At 35.9% G+C, this 20288-nt stretch overlaps 1 protein-coding gene across 7 annotated transcripts in view; it reads left to right on the top strand.

The window, feature by feature from the left end:
• The window catches only part of LOC126892322 (zinc finger protein 761-like), a 62071-nt gene that overhangs the window by 32759 nt on the left and 9024 nt on the right, over positions 1-20288 (top strand). The window contains exon 3 of one of the 7 annotated variants that reach the window (XM_050661823.1): positions 15366-15491. The exons of the other annotated variants lie outside the window; for them this stretch is intronic. Within the exon in view, the coding sequence (XP_050517780.1) occupies positions 15366-15491 (126 nt within the window). The remainder of the gene's footprint in view (positions 1-15365; positions 15492-20288) is intronic. 7 annotated transcript variants of the gene reach the window in all.

A 20288-nucleotide genomic window follows, 5' to 3' on the forward strand; every position in this document is an offset into this window, starting at 1 on the left:
GTTTTTGCAAAAAAGAATCGGGAAGACCACCCCCTAATTAGCAACTTAAATGAAATTAATCGTTACCGCTCCACAAATTATTTTACTTATGTTGTGTTTATATGACCTGTAAGTTTCATCGATTCAAAGTGCTTATTTTTGAAAAAATTTGGTTTCAAAGTAAAATTTTTAAAAATTTAAATTTTGAAAAATAAGCTTTTTTTCAAGATAACTTAAAAATTGTTAGAGGTACCAAAAATCTCGAAAAACAAAAAAAGTTAGATTTGCTTTTCTGAATATCATGTATTTTTTGTTTTTCTGTTAGACAAAAATTGATTAAGATTTGGTGTTTCTAAATTTGCATACATTCGTGATCAGTGACTCGTTCAACCCCTTTTAACTACAGCCCTTTCAATAATAAGGACTTTGAACCGATGAAACTTACAGATCATATAAACAATATATACACGAGTCAAGAAACTTGTGAAGTCGTAACGATTAAGTTCATTTAAGATACTAATTAGGGGGTGATTTTCTCGATTTTTTTACCAAAACCACAAGGGACTAACTTTATTTTGAGCGTAACTTGTTTAATTTTGATGCTAGAAATTTTTTTTATAAAACAAAAATGAAGCTTTTTTTAAACACTTTAAATAAGATTTCCCCGAAATGTGCTTCATTTTTGGTTATTTCACGTTAAAGTATTCCATTTGAAATTTGACGAATATGAACCTATTTTTCATTAGCTATAACTCTGCTTCTACTAGGTGTAGAGACGTGATATATACACCATTTTTTAAAATTTGAATGTGACATTAAAAGAATGTTTTTTCGACAAAATATTTACTATTTGACTTATTTGCGAAAAACCGTCTAAAAGCGTGGTTATTTTGTTGAAAAAATGAACATATTAACTGCCAAATAACTCGAAAAGTATTGACTTAGTGGAAAAACTCTATAGAACAAAAGTTACTTAAAATTAGCCAGTTTATCCATTTCCTGACTTTCTTTGGACGAATATTTTTTTCACCCCCAAGACGGGGTGAAAAGCACCCCCAGGGCAAAAGCACATATCGGCACAATATCACTTATTTTCTTTGACTTGTTAGCTATGTGTTTGCCAAATTTCATGTCAATCCAAGCGGTTCTTTAAAATTTAGAGATTTTGCAATATTTTACCGGTAAAGAACGGACTAAAAGTAGAGGGCCTAAGAACTCTCTATTGCATAGTGGAGAAAACCTTTACAAGTGTGAACATTGTTATATTCAGTCTTACTAATTAATTTTCTTTGTACAATAACTAATTTTCTTATGTTATAAATACATTATACTAGGTGTTAATAAATAATGATTGAATTGCGAAAGATTTATTTTATTTATCTCCGTTTATTCTTAATAGACTATATTATGAGCACGTGTGATTGGTTGTACCATGATACTATAAATAACGAGATAGTATCTTCCCGTAGCGCAAATACGTCCGAGTTCGCTCATGATGACGTAACTGGAGACCGGAAGTTGCATTTGAATTCTTGTTAACGTTAAATGGGATTTGTATGCATTCTGTGATGAAATTATTCAATTAGCAAAATAACATTAAGCTTCAATGTATTCGAAAAAAAAATTTGGTGAGGAGATTCCTGTCAAAATAACTGTCGAAGATAAAATATAAAATACACTTAGCTTACAACCGCGAACAATTCAAACTAATCGGACATTACGAATGATTACGAACCATTACGAAGTTGCGGGTCTCCACTTACGTCACGAATTCCGGATGTGCAATATATTATCTTGTTATTTATAGTATCATGAGTTGTACAGTAATTTCCAACTACTTATACTCTGTCAAAATGAAATTAACTAAAAAAAATAATTACTAAATTTACTACATAGACAGTTATGTCTGAAATTAGCGATCTGACTATAATAGTTCTGCAATTAAGAATTTACAAAACAGTCATGAGACCAATAATGACATATGCGGCAACAACACGACCGGATACAGAAAGGACAAAAGGAATGCTAGGAAACAGCAGAGATGAAAACACTTCGAAAAATCGAAGTGCAGGTATACGACGGAAGTGCAAGGTGGACAATATTAACAACTGGATGAAAAACAGAAAAGTAGAATGGAACGACCACATAAGCCGAATGACAACTAATAGAGTAGTAACGACAGCGAGAGACTTCCCCAATAGGAAGACGATCAGTGGGAAGACCACGAAAAAGATGGAATGACAACTTACTGGAGACACATTGACAAACAGAAGAGTCATGTCTACACAAAAAGAAGAAGACTGCAATAGTGTTATTGTAGTAGACGTATTCAAAAAGTCTTTTATCTACCAACATGAAGCTGACTGGAACGCAAAAATTGAAATTCTAATAATGACTGGTTGTGGAGATAAAACATGTAGGTACACAGAAAGAAGTATGCACGTTATTTAATAATAAATACCCCAACTAAGAACCAATTTCATAATCTTCTTCCAATGGCGCTACTACCCTTAGTGAGTCTTGGCCTGCTTAACAATGTTCTTCCATTCTGCCCTGTCGAATACTTTCCTTCGCCACTGCCTGATCATGGTTTTAACCCTCTTTTGCCCAAACGAAGAAATTCTCAACCCGCGACGATATTTGGACGTTCATCGGACGTCCAAAAGTACGTTCGGTGGACTTCAATGAAGAATGTATTTTGGGAAATAATAAATCAAAATTTTAAAGGAACTTTTATTAGATATTAATTACATTATAATATATTAATTTATTAATATTAATGTAACAAACGGGACAAACAAACTTTCAAAGTTATACATTCTTTTTTTTTGACATTTCATTTTATTGCAACCTATTTTATAAAAATAATAAACAATACATATGAGTGTTAAGAGTGTGACACAGTCAGTATTCACCCAGTGGTGAATACCTAAAGGAGTACAGTTATTAATAAATTAATTGAATTAATTTGAAATAGTACAATAGTAATAAGTGGGAATGATTAGTTAGTGTTGAGGTCAAGAGTGTCTGTTCTTTTTAGTCTTTTGTTCTGTAGGGGTGTCAGGAGATTGGTGACCAATATGTTTGGGTGAACCTGTAGTCTATTGTGGTACTTGGAGCACAGAGAAACAATTTCTTCTTTGACGGTTTGGACTTGGAGATCCCTATGTATAGTATCGTTGGAAATGTACCAAGGAGCTTGGCACAGTTGCCTTAGAACTTTTGATTGAAAGCGCTGTATCTTGAGTAAATTTGTTTCACTGGCAGTTCCCCAGATTTGGATGCCATACGTCCAGATATGGGTTTCAGTACACATTTGTAGATCAGAAGTTTATTGTCTAGACTTAGGCGTGATTTTTGATTCATGAACCAGTACATCTTTCTATAAACGAGTCCCAGTTGCAGTCGTTTGTTCCAAATATGCTTTTGCCATGTTAGGCGGCTGTCTAGGTAAATCCCCAAGTATTTGACGTCACTTCTTATTGGCAGTGGTGTGTTGTTAAAGGTTACAGCTGGCTTGATCCCCTTCCTTAGTGTAAACGTAATGTGTGTTGACTTGGAACTATTAACTTTGACTCTCCACAGTTTAAACCATATTTCAAGTCTATTTAAGTGACTTTGTAGTATCTGTGAAACTAGGGTCGGATTTTCGTGGCAAGCCATTAGGACAGTGTCATCAGCATATGTTGCAATTGTACGATCTGAAGTTGGTATATCTGCTGTGAACAGGAGGTACAGTGTGGGTCCAAGGACACTTCCTTGGAGTACGCCAGAGTGGATGGGATGTAGAATAGTAAGGGCCTCCCCTAGTTTTATCTGATACGATCTGCCGGTGAGGTATGATTGTAGGAGCATGCAGATTGGATGAGGCAATTTTCTTTTAAGTTTTGATATTAGACCTTTATGCCATACCTTGTCGAATGCTTGGGAGACATCCAGGAAGGCTGCTGTACAATATTTCTTGTTCTCGAGTGCATCTCTTGCGGTTCTGACTACCCTATGGACCTGTTCGATTGTGCCATGTTGTTGTCGAAATCCGAATTGAGGTATTAGGTTTTTTCTGTAATGACAAGTGTCTATTCTTTTCAGGAGAAGCCTCTCAAATACTTTGGAGGATAAAGGCAGAAAGCTAATAGGACGATAGGATGAAGGTTGGGTTGTGTCTTTGTTGGGTTTATGAATTAGAATGATTTGTGCTACCTTCCATTGGGAGGGGAAGTAGCACAATCTTAGGACAGCATTGGTACATTAGTAGCTTTATTGCTTCTTCAGGTAGTTCTTTGAGAATTAGTCCTGTTATCAGGTCGTATCCGGGTGCTTTTTTTGTATTTAGGTTTTTGATTACTTCTTCAATTTCGGCAATTTTAACTTTTCTGGTGGGAAGACACATCTGGTAGGGTTCATCTGCTATATCGGTAATACATTTCTCTTCGTTCTCTGAAACCTCTCTCTTGTGCGATTGGAAAACTGACTGAAGATGTTCAGCGAAGGTGTTAGCCCTCTCTTCGTCACTTCGAGACCAGGTGCCATCATTTTTCTTATCGGTGCTTTAGTTTGAGATTGTGTTTTGAGTTTTTTAGACAATTTCCATAACGAGTAGTTCTTTTCTTCAGAGCTAGACAGATTCTTAAGAAAATAGTTTATTTCTTGTTCATTGTGTTCCTGTAGGACCTTCTTTAATTGACGGGTTGCTCTGTCGTATTTGGTTTTGTCATCTGGAGTACGGGTGGTCTACCATCTTTTTCTTAATTGTCTTTTTTCGTATATCATGGTTTTTATATAGAGCGGATATGAGCTCTTAGCATATGATATATCAGGTGAAGCTTCCCATGAGGCTTGTTGAATTTTTACAGTTAGATGTTTGACTGCTTCTTCTATATTTTGCTCAGATTTTAGTGGTATGTTTAAACTTATACTATTTTTTATAATATCTCTGAAGGTATTCCAGTTTGTCCGGCTGTTGGATAAAACTAGTGGTTTTGTGATGTGGTGCACCTGTGTACTTAGGGTAATAATGAAGGGAGAGTGATCAGATAAGAGATCGAACAAAGGTTGAACTTTCAAGTAGTTTAGAGAGATACCTTTGACAATACAGAAGCCGATGAGATCAGACACTTTTCGTGTGTCGGTTGGCCAGTACGTCGGTTGACCCGTGGATGCCGTTACTAAATTATTGTTTTGGACACTTTTTAATAATTCTCTACCTCGAGAGGTTATGGGTCTTGATCCTCAGTGAAGGTGTTTAGCATTATAGTCACCAGCAGCTATGAAGAGATTTCCGAGCTTGTTGAAGTATGTCGTGAAGTGTTCTTTAATAATTTTATTTGGTGGACAGTAAACTGCAGATAGTACAAGCTGGCTATTCCAATCAGTTATTGAGATAGACGTGGCTTGTAAATTTACTTCACTATGCTTGATTATTTCATGGTGTCTATGCTGTTCTTTATAATTATAGCAGTGCCTCCATGGGCTCTTCCTAGAGGGTGTTGAGTTATATATGTTGAGAATGTATATTGAAGTAGCTTTTGTCTGTCATATGTGCCTCAGATATTAACACACCGTCCAGATCATGCTCTGAAATAAAGGCTTTGACTTCCAGACTATGATTAGTCAGACCATTGGCGTTCCATGTACCAATTTTTAGTTCAGTGTTAAAGGCTAAACTTTGTGACCAGTGTCATTAGGATGTCGAACATTTTGTCCATTCTCTCTATCAGTTTTGAGACGACCTGTTCTAGGTTGTTTGTTGGTTGAAATGACATAGGTGGTAGTGGTAAACCTTGTTGTTGAGGTGGGTTAAATTGTTGAGTATTGGAATTTGTTGCTTCTGCAACTTGAGCATAGCTGAGTGTTTGTTGTGGATTTTGCTGAATTGTATCATTTGTTGGCCTCTGTGGTGCTTTTGCGCGTAATGGTGGAAATTTACTTTTTTGTAATTCTTTGTAAACTGAGCAACCTCTGTAGTTTGCAGGGTGATTTTCTCAGTTTACGCATTGGACTTCATTATTTCTTATTTTTCTTGGACATTCTTTGGTTGAGTGAGCGCCTGTGCATTTGACACAGAGGGGACTTCTATGACAGTATTGACGAGTATGTCCAAAGTATATCATCTTTGACATTGTGGTATCTCTCTTTTCGGGTGGGGAGGTTCTACTTTAACTACGGTGTTAAGTATTTTAGTTATTTGGTACACCTCTTTATTATTTAAATTTGTTTCAAGTTCGATACTAAACAGAGGAAGGCATTCTTTCGTGCCTCTTTGTCTTATGTTCGAGATATTTATGACTGAGTGTCCGAGCTCTGTGAATACCTTTTTATGTCTTCCAGAACAGTAGAGGGGTGCAGGTTTCTAACCATGATTCGAAATCCTCGGTTTTGTTTTATCTGATAAGTGTGGAACTGCGTTTTTTTTCGGTTAGTGCTTTAACAGTTTCTTTGTAATGTTCTGCTGTGTCTAGCTGTACTTTAACTTGATTGTTATTCAGGCTTTTTAAGGTGTACTGTTTGGATGCTGTTTTGTCTAGTAAATCTTGCAGAGGTTTGATAAATGTTACATGTTGAATGAATATGGGAGGAGGCTTTCTTGATTCTCTGTCAGTTGTTCCGCTATTAGCTTCTTCTTCCGGCTCTTTGTCCAGAGCTGAGAATCTGTTTTCTGTCGCAACTGGTTTTGTTAGCCAGTAGTCTGTTAGTACTGCTTGCTTTTTAATTCGATTGTCAGGACTTTCATTGTTTCGTAGACGCTTTTTGTACTGTACTGTCTCCCATACTTCTTGATGTTTTGAAGTGCTGGGTTGTATTGATTCAGGTGCTATAATTGGGTTAGATTGTTGTTGATAATTATTTAAAGGTTGGGATAATTGTAGTGGGATTGTAGGATAGGCTGTGTTTGTTGCTAACATACCTTGAGAGAAGCATGGCATTTGCCCTGGTATTTGAGTATTTGAAAGTTATACATACTTACTTACTTTCCGTGTCCGGAACACCAACAACTTTAAATTCTGTATTTCCAATGGTTGGCCACATAGATGGCCCTGTCATTTGCTATAATTAAGTCTTGTTCTGTGCAGGTCTCTCTCATCTCCGTGCATGATAGCAGATGCCGGCAGGTCTGAACCGCGCCACAGTCGCAGGTATCGTCCTCCTGGTATCCCCATGTTTTCAGGTTACTAGCACAACGTGAAACGCCGGTTCTTAGTCTGTTTAGCGCTTTCCAAGTCGGATACGGTAAATTGTGTCCAGCAGCCATTTCCTCCGAGGGAGGAAAATGTGTCGCGGTAGCTGACGCTTGCCATAGGTGTATTCGGCGCGTCTCTGGCGCTTCGGGGATGGATCTTGATATTTTCAGGAAGCTTTTCAGAGATCTTAGTCTGCTTGGCTGAGTTTGGTGGTCATATAAGGGGTGTCGTCGGTCCGTCTCCTGCTTTTTCCGTTCTACCTCTGACGTGACCTTCCTCCTGATAGGTGGTGGAGCAATTCCAGCAATGGGGTATACCTCTTCGATAGGTGTCGGTTTCAGGCAACCCGATATTATACGGACCGTTTCATTTAGAGCCACGGCGACGTTCTTTGCGTGAGCAGAGTTTGCCCATACTGGTGCTCCAAACTCCGCGGCCGAAAAGCATAATGCCAAGGCAGAAGTGCGGAGAGTGTGTGGTTGTGCTCCCCATTTTGTATTAGTTAGCTTGCGGATGATATTATTTCTGGCACTTACTTTCTTCTTGACATCTTGACAGTGGTATCGGTAAGACAGAGTTCTATCCAGACGGACGCCAAGATATTTTGGCGTCTTGTTGTGTTCCAGCATCTGACCACGCCATTCCACCTCCAGCGACCTTCGGGCATGCTTGTTTCTCAGGTGGAAAGCACATACCTGGGTTTTTGTGGGATTGGGTTTAAGATGGTTTTTATCATAGTATAGAGCTAAATCTCCCAGGGCATCTGTCAGTTTCACTTCGACTTCATTGAAGGTTCTTCCCTGAGCTGCCACCGCTGTATCATCAGCGTAAATAAATTGCCTTGTTTGTTGGTGTATCGGTTGGTCGTTGGTGTATATGTTGTATAGAATCGGCGCGAGGACACTTCCCTGTGGTAGCCCATTTTTTTGGTCCCTCCACCGACTGTTCTTGGACTGGAGCGTTACGTAGAAGCGTCTATCTGGAGGAGACATTTCACTAACCTTGTTAGTCGGAAATCCTTTGTAGTTTCGTAGAGTTTTGCGAGTAGCCGTTGATGGTTAACTGTATCATAGGCGGCAGTTAGGTCTATGAACGCTCCTCCTGTTATTTCCTTCCGTTCAAAACCATCTTCAATATGTTGGGTGAGATTAAGAATTTGACTGCAGCAGCACTTTCCGGGCCTGAATCCTGCTTGTTCTGGAATAATTTTAGTCTCCACATATTCTGCGATCCGGTTCAGTATCATTCTTTCAAAGGCCTTGAAAAGGTGGCACAAGAGAGATACAGGTCTAAAACTCTTTGTATCCGCCGGATCCTTCCCTGGTTTTAAGAGGGCTACCACTCTAGCTTTTCTCCAGATTTTGGGGATTTGTAATGTACGGATGCAGCAATTCATCATTTTTACGAGCCACTCTACGGTTTTTAGTCCAAAGTTATTTATTTGCTCTGTTCGTATGTCGTCCAAGCCAGCCGCTTTATTATCTTTCTAATGAAGTTATACATGAATGCAGTATTAAAGAAATACATAATATACAATAGGTACCTATATAAAACTACAAATAAAAAAATAAACGAATACAATAAATAAGTACACACTTATTTATACAATGTAACTTTTTGCATTTTAAGTGCTTCAAATAGTACCTTAAGCCATGATACTATAAATAACATTTATAGTTAGATTTATTTATAGTATCATGCCTTAAGCTATTGATACATAAGTTAAACAAATATATCTCATGCATTTGCATGCATGGTGGTCAGATCATACCTATCCGCTGGGAGCGTTAACTTGACAATAGATCACGTGGTACACTCTGAAATTTTGGGGGACGACCTTATGTGTATTATTTATGGGTGATTTACAAAAACAAGAGATTATTTAAAATTTAACTATTGATTTTGTGCTAATGTATCAATACATTAATAGAAATTTACTATAAATACTCTATATTGTAGAAAATGTATGATATAATACATCAGTCGATGTTCAACCTCGGTCGATAGCAGTCGATTTCGTATCCAAAATATTCTTACGACAATAAATAATAAACAACAAATTAAAAAGTTTTACAAGTCTTTCATAGTATCATTAAAAGTAAATACAGTCGGAAATATGAAAGAATACCCATGAACGATCACATCAATCACTTATTTTGTATTTGCTGTCTTTTTCTATATAACAAACCTTTGTTATAGAAAAAGACAGCAAATACAAAATAAGTGATTGATGAGATCGTTCATGGGTATTCTTTCATTTTTATGACTGTATACGCTGTTGCTTTTTATCAGCTAACAACTGAAATACATTAATAAACAAAATAGTCCGGTAGATTTAGTAAAAATTTAGCTAAAAATTGTAAAAATTCATGGCGCCTAGTTTAGTTAGGGGACTGGCGTAACAGTATACCGGGTGTAACAATAATACTGTGTTTTTTCCACAAAGTTCGGAACAACCAGTGGAATATTCTAGCTTTTAAAAAATATTGAAATTAAAACTCAATTGTAGCCTTAGGCTTTCTTAACATTCTGTTTTTTGACTCATTCACTTATATTGGATAATAAAAAGTTAGGTATTTTAACAACTAGCCATGTTCTTCATCAATACAGGGTGTTTCTAAATAAGTGCGACAAACTTTAAGGGTTAATTCTGCATGACAAAATAGTGACAGTTTGCTTTATAAACATATATGTCCGCAAATGCTTCGTTTCCGAGATACGGGATGTTGAATTTTTTCTTACAAACTTACGATTTATTTATTGCTCTAAAAGAGGTTGAGATATGCAAGTGAAATTTGGTAGGTTTTAAGAGATAGTTATTTCACATTTTTTGACATACAACTAAAAATTTTATATTCACCATTGGTGTGCATACTGGTAATATGACCCATATGCACGCCAATGGTGAATATAAAATACATATAATTGTATGTCAAAAATGCGCAGTAACTTTCTCTGAAAACCCACCAAATTTCATTTGCATATCTCAACCGGTTTTAGAGCAATAAATAAATCGTCAGCGTGTAAGAAAAAATTCAACATCCTGTATCTCGGAAACGAATTTGCAGACATATGTTTATAAGTCAAACGGTCCTTATTTTTTCATGCAGAATTAGCCATTTAAAGTTTGCCGCACTTATTTAGAAACACCCTGTATTGATGAAGAACATGGCTAGGTGTCAAAGTACCTAACTTTTTCATTATCCAATATAAGTGAAAGAGTCAAAAAGCAGGCTGTTAAGAAAGGCTAAGGCTCCAATTGAGTTTTAATTTCAATATTTTTTAAATGCTACAATATTCCACAGAGTGTTACACCCGGTATACAATGACATTTACCTGTTCAGCAACACTATTATTACATAGATATTCTTAGAGAATAATGCTACAAGATATTTAAAAAATCACTAAAATCGGACAACAGGTTTAGGAGATTCGTGACATCAAAATGACCCATTTTTAACTTGTCCCAATTTTTTTTGCCAGAAGTGTATATTATAATAATATAATATAGATTCATTTTTCCTCAAGGAGTCTGAATTAACATACAGAGGACAAAGTTTTCCAAACTGGACATAGTTATTTTGCATTTTTATAGGACATTTTCTAGCATTTAACCATTGTTTTTGGGTGCATTCAGCAGACTCAATCGATGACTAATCGCTTAGTGATTTTCTGCTGAATGCCACATAAATTGTCGATTAGTTATCATTCGATGACTTATCGGTCGCCATTTTAAACATCGGTTTTGAAATATGATTTCTTAGCAAATCAAAATAAGATTGACGTATGACGTGTGTCTAACACGTATATTTTAAGTTATGTATCTTAAAAAAACATGAATTGAAGGCAAGGAAGGCTGAAAGGCATATAAATCACGCTGATAAATATGTGAGCTGCTTTGTTGGATTATTCGTATGTACCTATTAGGTTTACCTATGTCGCAAGAAATTCAAGAATTTGAAACTATGTATGAATTAAATGGGGTTATTTATAAATTACCATTTCATAATAATTTTTATTTCTGTTCTTGGGGTGTCTTTCACGTATTTGCAAATCATTTTGAAAAATGTGACAGTTGTCATAACCTATTTCGTATGTACATGAAAGTATACCATTCAGCAGAATCGTTAGCGATTACACATCGCTAAGTAATCGATTAGTCATCGCAGTTTTATGCTGAATGCAGCCTTGTCTCTCTGATGATAACTTAAGTTGGATTTATAGTTTGACGTAGCGTAGACGTAGACGCAACGGAGACGCACTGGAAAAGATCAACACCGAATTTTGTGAAGCGCCTGACGGAACGTAAGAGAAACGTAACGTAACATAAGAGATGACCAACTTTCATCTTTTACAGTGCGTTTCTTCCGTCTGGCCAATCATAAGGCAGAATTTTGTTCTGTCACTCAAAGTGGACCCGCCCCGCCCCCTCATTCCTTGTGTTGTGTAAAAAGTTGATTGTCAACATATTCGAATTTTGTTAATTATTTGTTAATACAATGGATGTTAAGTTATTAATTTAATAAAAATATATCATAGAGTCATTTCAATATTTCAGATAAATATGAGTTGTTTATTAGCCTAATTCGTGGTTATCCACACATATTATACGATAGGTAAATCCAATAAACATTTAAAGACCAGGAAATGAAACAAAATAGTTGGAAATCCCACGGCATATGCGGCACCAAAGAGTATACTTTCGTTTATTTCCTAATCCATGTAACACACAAAACAGATACCTAAATATTATAATAAATAATAGTATCAGTATAAATAAATAAACACAAAGTTTGTTTACTGTTCGTATAATTTATAGGCTATGTTGTTGAATTAGAATTAAGTCATTGTTTACTCTTTCTACTCATGCGCAAAAATTCCGCTACGTCGATCTATAAATTGACATAATATTTTCTTCCGTCTCCAGTCCGTTTCTTACGTCTACGTTGCGTCTACGTCTACGCTACGTCAAACTATAAATCCAACTTTATTTAGTTCAGTTTTATGCTTAAAGTGTAGTACCGATCATGATAGTATTTATTTATAGTATCATGGTACGTTATTTATGATCGTACCGATGGCAACCGACAAAACTTAACTTATCACGTTTTATTACTTTTCATTCCACACCATAGATAAGGTATATATATGTTCCACACTTCAATACACAACAGAAATGGGGCATATTACCTTTTTAAATTAATTGTTCTAGTGAAAATGTTAAACTAATCCTTGTACAAAACAAAATTGCAAAGAAACGCAACTAAAATGATCTAAAACACATGAAATGATAGAAAGGTTTGTTCCAACACGACCGAGAACCGTCACGAAACGGTAACGCTCCTGCGCAGTAAACAAAATCCGTTCCAACAAAAATATGATCGTCATCGGATCGTCCTTCCCACTGTTCCAACAAGAATTGTGATATTTTAGTGGCGGTTTCGTGATGATCATTTCAGTAATCGGGAAATAGGGTTTTTCATTGATTGTCATTTGTTTTGAGCTTTTGTCATGTGTCACATAATATTAATATATTTACGGCATACGTATTTAGCTTTAAAAGCAGCTTTACATCAAGGCTATGCAAGTCTCATGCTATGCAAGTCCGTCTTGCATGGCATATCTCTTGCCTACCCTGACCTTTTTACATCGGAGCTATTTCTGTGCAATTTTAGATACCACTTTCATTGTTGCCAATAGAAGAAATATATCAAAATATTAACTTTAGATATTTCACTTAAAAACTTCAGTCCATAATTAAATATATTCAAATATAAACCACAAATTATTACATCCAATAAATACCATTTAAACTTACACAATAAGGTTAAGTTTTTTCTAAACAATAAATTTTGTCATATTGGCAACAAATTTTGACAGGACTTGCATCAAAATAGCATGAAAAATAGAACATGTTTTAATTTTTCGTCTAGCACAGGAATTGCATGGAAATAGCGCGTGGGCATGCGCAGTACCGTGATCTGTCTTGCATGGCTCTTGCCTAGCATGAAAATAGCATAATGTAAAACTGTCTTTATCATTGGATATACCAACAACAATATACATATTGATAGATAAATCAGTTATCAATCAGGTAACCGTTCCAACATCGGTTTCCAAATTACCGTCATGGGACGATAACTGGGCGATACAATTACGAACATGCGCAGAACAAACGGTACAAGTAGTTTCGTGACGGTTTCCGGGCCGTCCAAAAGTTTATGCTGGAACAAACCTTCAATAACATATGTTTGCCTCCCGGCTGCCGTATTGATATAATTTTGACAGTAAAGTCGAATGCCCTATGAATTTGGTCGTTTGACGTTTGTGTGGTGGTTTGTTTGGTTATATTTTATATTTATTTGTTTTTGTTTGTAGTATTTTATTTGATGCTATTAAAAGTATTAAACTTAAATACATATTCATTGTTCACTTGCTTAGTTTGTTAGCCATGGAATTTAAAGTCGAAATCAAGGAAGAGTTTTTTGAAAATAATGAAAGATGCATAGGGAGTCCGTTGTTCACATCAACAGATATTAGAGGTTTGAAGAATGGGTAAAAATTTACTCTAAGGGTAGACCTTGAAAATGCCAATTTTTTTATGGACTTAGCCTGAAAAGTGGAAAAAAGCAGACATTTTACTGTTTTCTTTGGGGGAAACTGGTAAAAGTGCCCAAAAATCAAGAAATATTTGAAAAAAATCAAAAAATGTAATAGTAGCCAAAAAAAATTTACGTGAAAAGGATACAAAAGTATATAGAATGTCTTAATAAAATATAAGTAATTGAAACATAATACATATAACTGATTTTTACAATCAAATTATGAAAAAATACGTAATATTGGTTAAAATAATATTTTTTTTGTCATATTTCAAAACAATATGGCGGACAGGCGCCGAGAGGTCAAATTTGACAGTGTTGCCAGTTTTAACCTTTTAAAGATTTAAAAATTTAATAAAAATTACTTACAAAACAGCTATAGATCGATGCAATTTGAGAGTCCAAAGCCAAATTCGTGGCTTTAAATGTAATAAAAGTTGCCACCAACATATTTATTTCCTCTGCCTGCAGTTTACTAGCTTCGAAAGAGGCCTTTTCTTTGTGAATATAGGTATTAAAGCCACACCTTAATTGTACTTAAATTTACTTTCGTAACACCTACACACCATTTAGTCTCACTTCACCTTTATTTAACGATAAACTGGGCAGATTGCAATTGGGCGCAGGCGGTCTGAAAGGAGGAAGGCCTAACCCTTCGGTCCAAACCTAACTTACGGGTATTATATTGAGAGAACCGCAGGAGGTATTTGACCGCTGAGCGCAATCACAACCCACCCGATAAACTAACTTCACTTTCACAAATTTGTATATGATGCAACAGACAACGCCCAAATCCAGGGCGCAGCACAAACAACCGACCTAACAAACTAAAAACTAACAATAAACTGTTTAAAAAATGCGTCAATGCATGCATCTACCAATTTTTCAAAAACAGTTGCCAAATTTAGAGGTTTGCATAAATATTCCAAATCAATGGTACGCTTAAATGGACAAAAATCGATGTTTTCATGTGAAATTATCTTTTGTCATTCACATGGCAACATGGTTTCCCGAAATCAGTGACAGTACATAACCATGAAATACATAAAATTTCATTCCAACCTTGAAAGTGTATTCTGGGAATCCCACAGAATTTATTTATTAAAATATAATCATAAATCACTATAATATTAATAAACTTGATGTAATCTAACCTAACGTAACGAAACCTAACCAGAACTAACCTGACCCTTGTAATAAAGCAGTCATTTTGTGTTAAAAATGCGTCAGAATAAGTAAAATGACATATTTAAGAATTGAAAAATTGTAATTTTCATAAGAAAACATATTTTATATAACTATGGCAACACTGTTAGGATTCTCCTTCTTGCGTTTATAAAACGGTTGTCATTCCTGTCGTTTCTTGTTGTTTCATGGTATATAATGGCGGAAAATGGCGGCGATTTTTAAAAATAAGACATATTTTAAATTGCAATTACATGAAAAGTAACGCCCGCCCCCAATAAAAAATTATTGTACAATTATCAGTAAGTGAAACAGAATTCATTGGTATAAATTTCATATCCGTAATCCGTCTACCCGATACATCAGGTAAAACAGGTAATAAAGATTAGTGAACAACCTGATTTAATTGATATTTTATTAGCAATGGAAGTGAAATCTGAAATTAAGAAAGAATTTGCTGGAAATGAACAAGGATATATAGAGAGTCAACTAACTATGGGCCTAGATCTTGGAGACTTGAAGAATGAAATAGATGAAGCTAACTCAGGTGAGAGAATATCAATCGATTCTTATAAAAAATAAAATTAACTCTTAACACCTTGGCGGCGTTATGAGACAAATAGACCTTGTATTATACTATATAGTGGTTGGCTGCTTGACTGTGTGGTAACGCACTGTGACATGGGTTCACTATGGGACATATATGCTTCATAACGCCCCCAACCTAAGTTTATAAATATCCCCAAACACAACCAAGGTGTTAATTGGAAAGGTCTACCTTCCACCTTCAATATACATTTGTTATTATATGTGATTTTATATAACCCACCTCTCCTTTTTTTTTTCTCTCTTTTTTATTGGCTTTAGGATAAGACCATGCGGCCAGAAACAAAGTAAGTAGTACATACATAAACATAATATCCATCCATCCAATGGCACTACAGCCCAAATCAAGCCTTGGCCTCCTTCAACAAGCTTCCCCAATCATTTCGATTTACCGCTGTTCTTTTCCATGAACGCGTTCCCAGGAAGTTCCTGGCATCCTCATCGACTTCGTCTTCCCATCTCTTTTTAGGTCTTCTAACAGGTCTTCTTCCCTGCATTCTTGCATTCAGCAATTTTCTGGAGATTCTATTCTCATGCATGCGGACCACGTGCCCTGCCCACCGTAATCTCTGCAGTTTAGTGTATTGTGCTAGAGTTGGTTTGCTATATTGCTCGTATATTTCTCTATTATACCTAATTCGCCAGTTGTTATTTTCACTTATTGGGCCCAGTGTCCTACGTAATACTTTTCTTTTAAACACATCTAATGCATTGGCAGATTTCTGTGTCACCACCCATGTTTCGCAGCCATAACTTACTATGGGCCTGATTATTGTTTTATATACCCAGAGTTTTGTTTTCCGTTGTACGTCTCGCGATTTGAATATGTGGCCCATCGCGAAATAGGCTTTATTTGCCAGCACAAGCCTTCTATTTATTTCCAGTTCTTCTTCATTGCTTGCAACCAGATCCATTCCTAGGTAGGTGAATCTATTCACATGTTCTATATCGTCAATAAAGTGTTGTTGTGCCAGTCTATTTGATCTGGTTTGTATGAGTAGTTTTGTTTTATTTGTATGTATTGCTAGCCCTACTGCTTCTGCACTCTGTTTCAACTCAACATAGGTTTCTTCTGCTGCATTCATTGTTCTGCTCATTATGTTATATCATCTGCTTATGCTGCTAATTGGGTAGATTTGTTTGTAAGTATGTTATTTCTGCTCACCGTCAACCGTCTAATTACATATTCAAGAACAAGATTAAAAAGCGTTGGAGCCAGTCCGTCGCCTTGTTTCAGTCCTTGCGTTATCGTAAACGCATCAGTGATCTGTCCTTGAATACATACCTGTGCTTCTGTTTCTGTCATTGTCATTTGCACTAGTCGTATTAATTTTGATGGTATGCCAAATTCTTCTAATATATTAGGTAGAATTGTTCTATCTATTGAATCATAGGCTTGTTTAAAATCTACAAAGAGATTGTAAACGTCCATGTCATATCCCCATGCTTTGGCTAATATTTGTTTAACTGTAAATAGTTGGTCAATGGTAGATCTATTTTGCCTAAACCCTACTTGATATTCCCCGATGATTTTTTCCGTGAGAGGTTGAAGTCTTCGATTAAGGATGTTTGTGAATATTTTGTATCCCGAACAAAGTAAAGAGATGCCTCTATAATTCTGACACAACAGTTTGTCTCCTTTTTTATGAATAGGGCAGATTATACTTTTCTTCCATTGTTGGGGGATTTCTTCTTCTATCCATATCTCTCGTATTAGCTGGTACATCTGTTGTGTCAAATTCCTTCCTCCTGGCCTGAGTAGTTCTGCCGGTATTTTATCTATTCCCGGTGATTTATGGCCTTTTTGTATGTGGATTGCCGTTTGGACCTCCTCTAGCGTTGGGGGTCTAGTTAATTCATTTTCTTCTCCATCTTCCCCCAGCTCTTGTTGTTGAATCTCCTGCCGTGCCTGCTGCTGCCTCTGTTGTTGTAATGGTGGTTGTGTCCCTTTGTTTAATACTTCCTTAAAATATGTCATCCAGGTTATCTTAATTCCATCCATATCGCTAATGATTTCACCCTTCTTATTTTTGCAGAGGCTAGTCTTCGGTTTGTATCCCTGTCTTAAATGTTTAATAAGTTGGTATGCACTACGTGTTTCGTTTTCTTTAAACTCCCTTTCTATGTTCAGTATCCGTTGGTTTTCGTACTTTCTCTTTTTCTGCCTGCACAGTTTATCTGCTCTTCGTCTTTTGTTCTCACATTCTGTTTTTCTCTCTCTAGTACGTCTGAGTATGTAATTCTTATGTGCTTCATTTCTTTCCTGTATAGCTTGTTTGCATTCTTCATCGAACCATGTTTCTTCTCTCTGTTGTGTCTTTGTTCCTAGGACTTCTTTCGCTGTGTTTAATATGATACTGCTTATGGTGTTCCATTGATTTTCTATTGTGGAGTCTGCTCTGTTTTCTTCTAGTAATTTTTCATCCACTGTTCTCTCAAATCTTTCTTGTACCTCAGGGACTTTTAGGTGATCTAAGTTTAGTTTTTCTAATAAACATAATATATCTTACCTAAATTATCTAATTAGTAATCTAATAAATCTAAGTTATCTAAATCTGACCGACCTTTTTGTTAAGAATAGATATATTAAACTTTTTTTTTAAAGTGAATTTTTGTTAAATTAATCTTAATAAACATTTTGGGATAAGGACAAGGGTCACACTTTTCTGATCCAAGGGTTTTTCTTAGCATTTTTTATTAATTATTAATTACCTACATACCCACCCCACACGGTAAGGCAGGCATGTAGGCAATCAAAAGGAAAGACATCTAATCTGACTGATCAATGACCCTTCCATTCAATTTAGAATTAGTATGAGAACTTGTGCTTTAAATACAGAACAAAATAAAGTGATCATAATTTGTTGTGTCCACACCTGTCTGTTGGTATTACAAGCCGTTATTGTGAAATGTGGCTACTTTCTTAAAAAAAAATAATTGTTTTGGACAAATATTTTGAAGAAACTGTTATGAAGTTGTATGATGCTATTGATGTTGATGATCTTTCATTTAATAAGCGTATTGATTCTAATCATGAGAGTAATTGAGAGTTACAGGATGAAAATATCTATGACAATGAAAATAGTTCAAATGAAAAATATTCAATGGATTTTTTTTTATTAACTCCTAGAGAGATCTGCAATCTGCCTATTAGGCAATAAGCATTTTTTATGACAATGAAGCTGATGACATGCAGAGTATCATTCTAATGAATAATCTCTTTTAAATATATCTAGATCTAAGTTAAACATTGTTGGTATGAATTTATAAACATTTGCCTTAAAAACTAAACTAAAGTATGTGTGATGTAGATAGGTTGGATGGCAGTAGACATTTTAGTCTACAGGTTTCATTGGCGTTGCGCACATTTAGTTGGGCGGCTATCCGATTTGGGTGCATTGAGAGTCTTTCACTATAGTTGACACTAAAATGATGTATGGCATATTTGATGGATTCTAAAGGGATATCATGCTGAATGATTTCATTACTGACATAGTAGGGAGCATCAACAATAGTTCGTAATACTTTATTTTGGAACCTCTGCAAGGTGGATATGTTGGAGTTGCTAGCAGTTCCCCACAGTTGGCTGCCGTAGGTCCACACGTGTTTTAAGATTGTTTTGTATATTTTATTGTTTATTGAGAGTTTTGATCTGCAACGGATGAGCCAATACATGTTTCTTAATTTGAGGCCAAGTTGTTTGCGTTTAGTAAATATGTGTTTGGTCCAAGTTAGTCGTCAATCCAGGTGCATGCCGAGGTATTTGGCATTATCAGATTGTGGAAGTTGTTGATTTCAATCCATTTGCTTTGATATGCCATCTTTTTAGTGAGTTTTGGACCTTGTTTAGACTAGTTTTTAGGTTCCTAGAGGCTGATGTTGGGTCAGTGTGGGACGCCAAAATGCCTGTATCAGCAGCAAATGTCGCAACAGTGGTAAGTTGTGTTGATGGCACGTCTGCAGTATACAATAGATACAGGATCGGCCCAAGCATGCTACCTTGTGGAACTCCTGAATTTATTGGATGCAACTCTGTATATTCACTTCCATGCTTTATTTGGAAGTGCCTATCTGTCAGGTATGATTTTGAGAAGTTGAAAGTGGGGATGGAGCAGTAGCGCCTCTTTAGTTTAACTTGCAATCATTCATGCCACACCTTGTCGAAAGCCTGAAATATATCAAGGAAAGCTGCTGAACAATATATTTTACTATAAGGTCCTTTTTGATTTGCCTTACCACTCTACGAACTTCTCTATTGTCCTGTGTTTGTTGCGGAATCCGAATTGGTGATCTGATATTATCTTCTTTTCATCTATTATAGTTTTTAGCCTTTTAGCATAAAGCTTCTCAAAAACCTTAGATAGAATTGGCAGTAGACTTGTCAGTCTGTAGGAAGATAACTCTTCTGTTTTCTTACTGGGCTTGGGTATCATAACGATCTGGGCAACTTTCCAGATGCTAGGGAAATCATTTAGTCATAGTATAGAGATCGTGACCAGGAGCTTTTTTATTGCTCCTGGTCACGATTGATTAGTGGAGTAAAGCTCCGTAGATCTGTTATTATAGTAATAGATAGCAATAAAAGTTAATAACAAAAGTTGTAACCCACATTTCAAAATTAATTAGAATGTTACAGGGTGTTCGATAACATAGTGGCAGACCAAACTTATGTTTTTTTAAATGGAACACCTTGTACTTATTTTATTTTATATTCGAAATCTTCCTTACTTCTCCATTG

This window comes from Diabrotica virgifera, chromosome 9 (assembly GCF_917563875.1).
Source record: "Diabrotica virgifera virgifera chromosome 9, PGI_DIABVI_V3a".
Lineage (NCBI taxonomy): Eukaryota > Metazoa > Arthropoda > Insecta > Coleoptera > Chrysomelidae > Diabrotica > Diabrotica virgifera.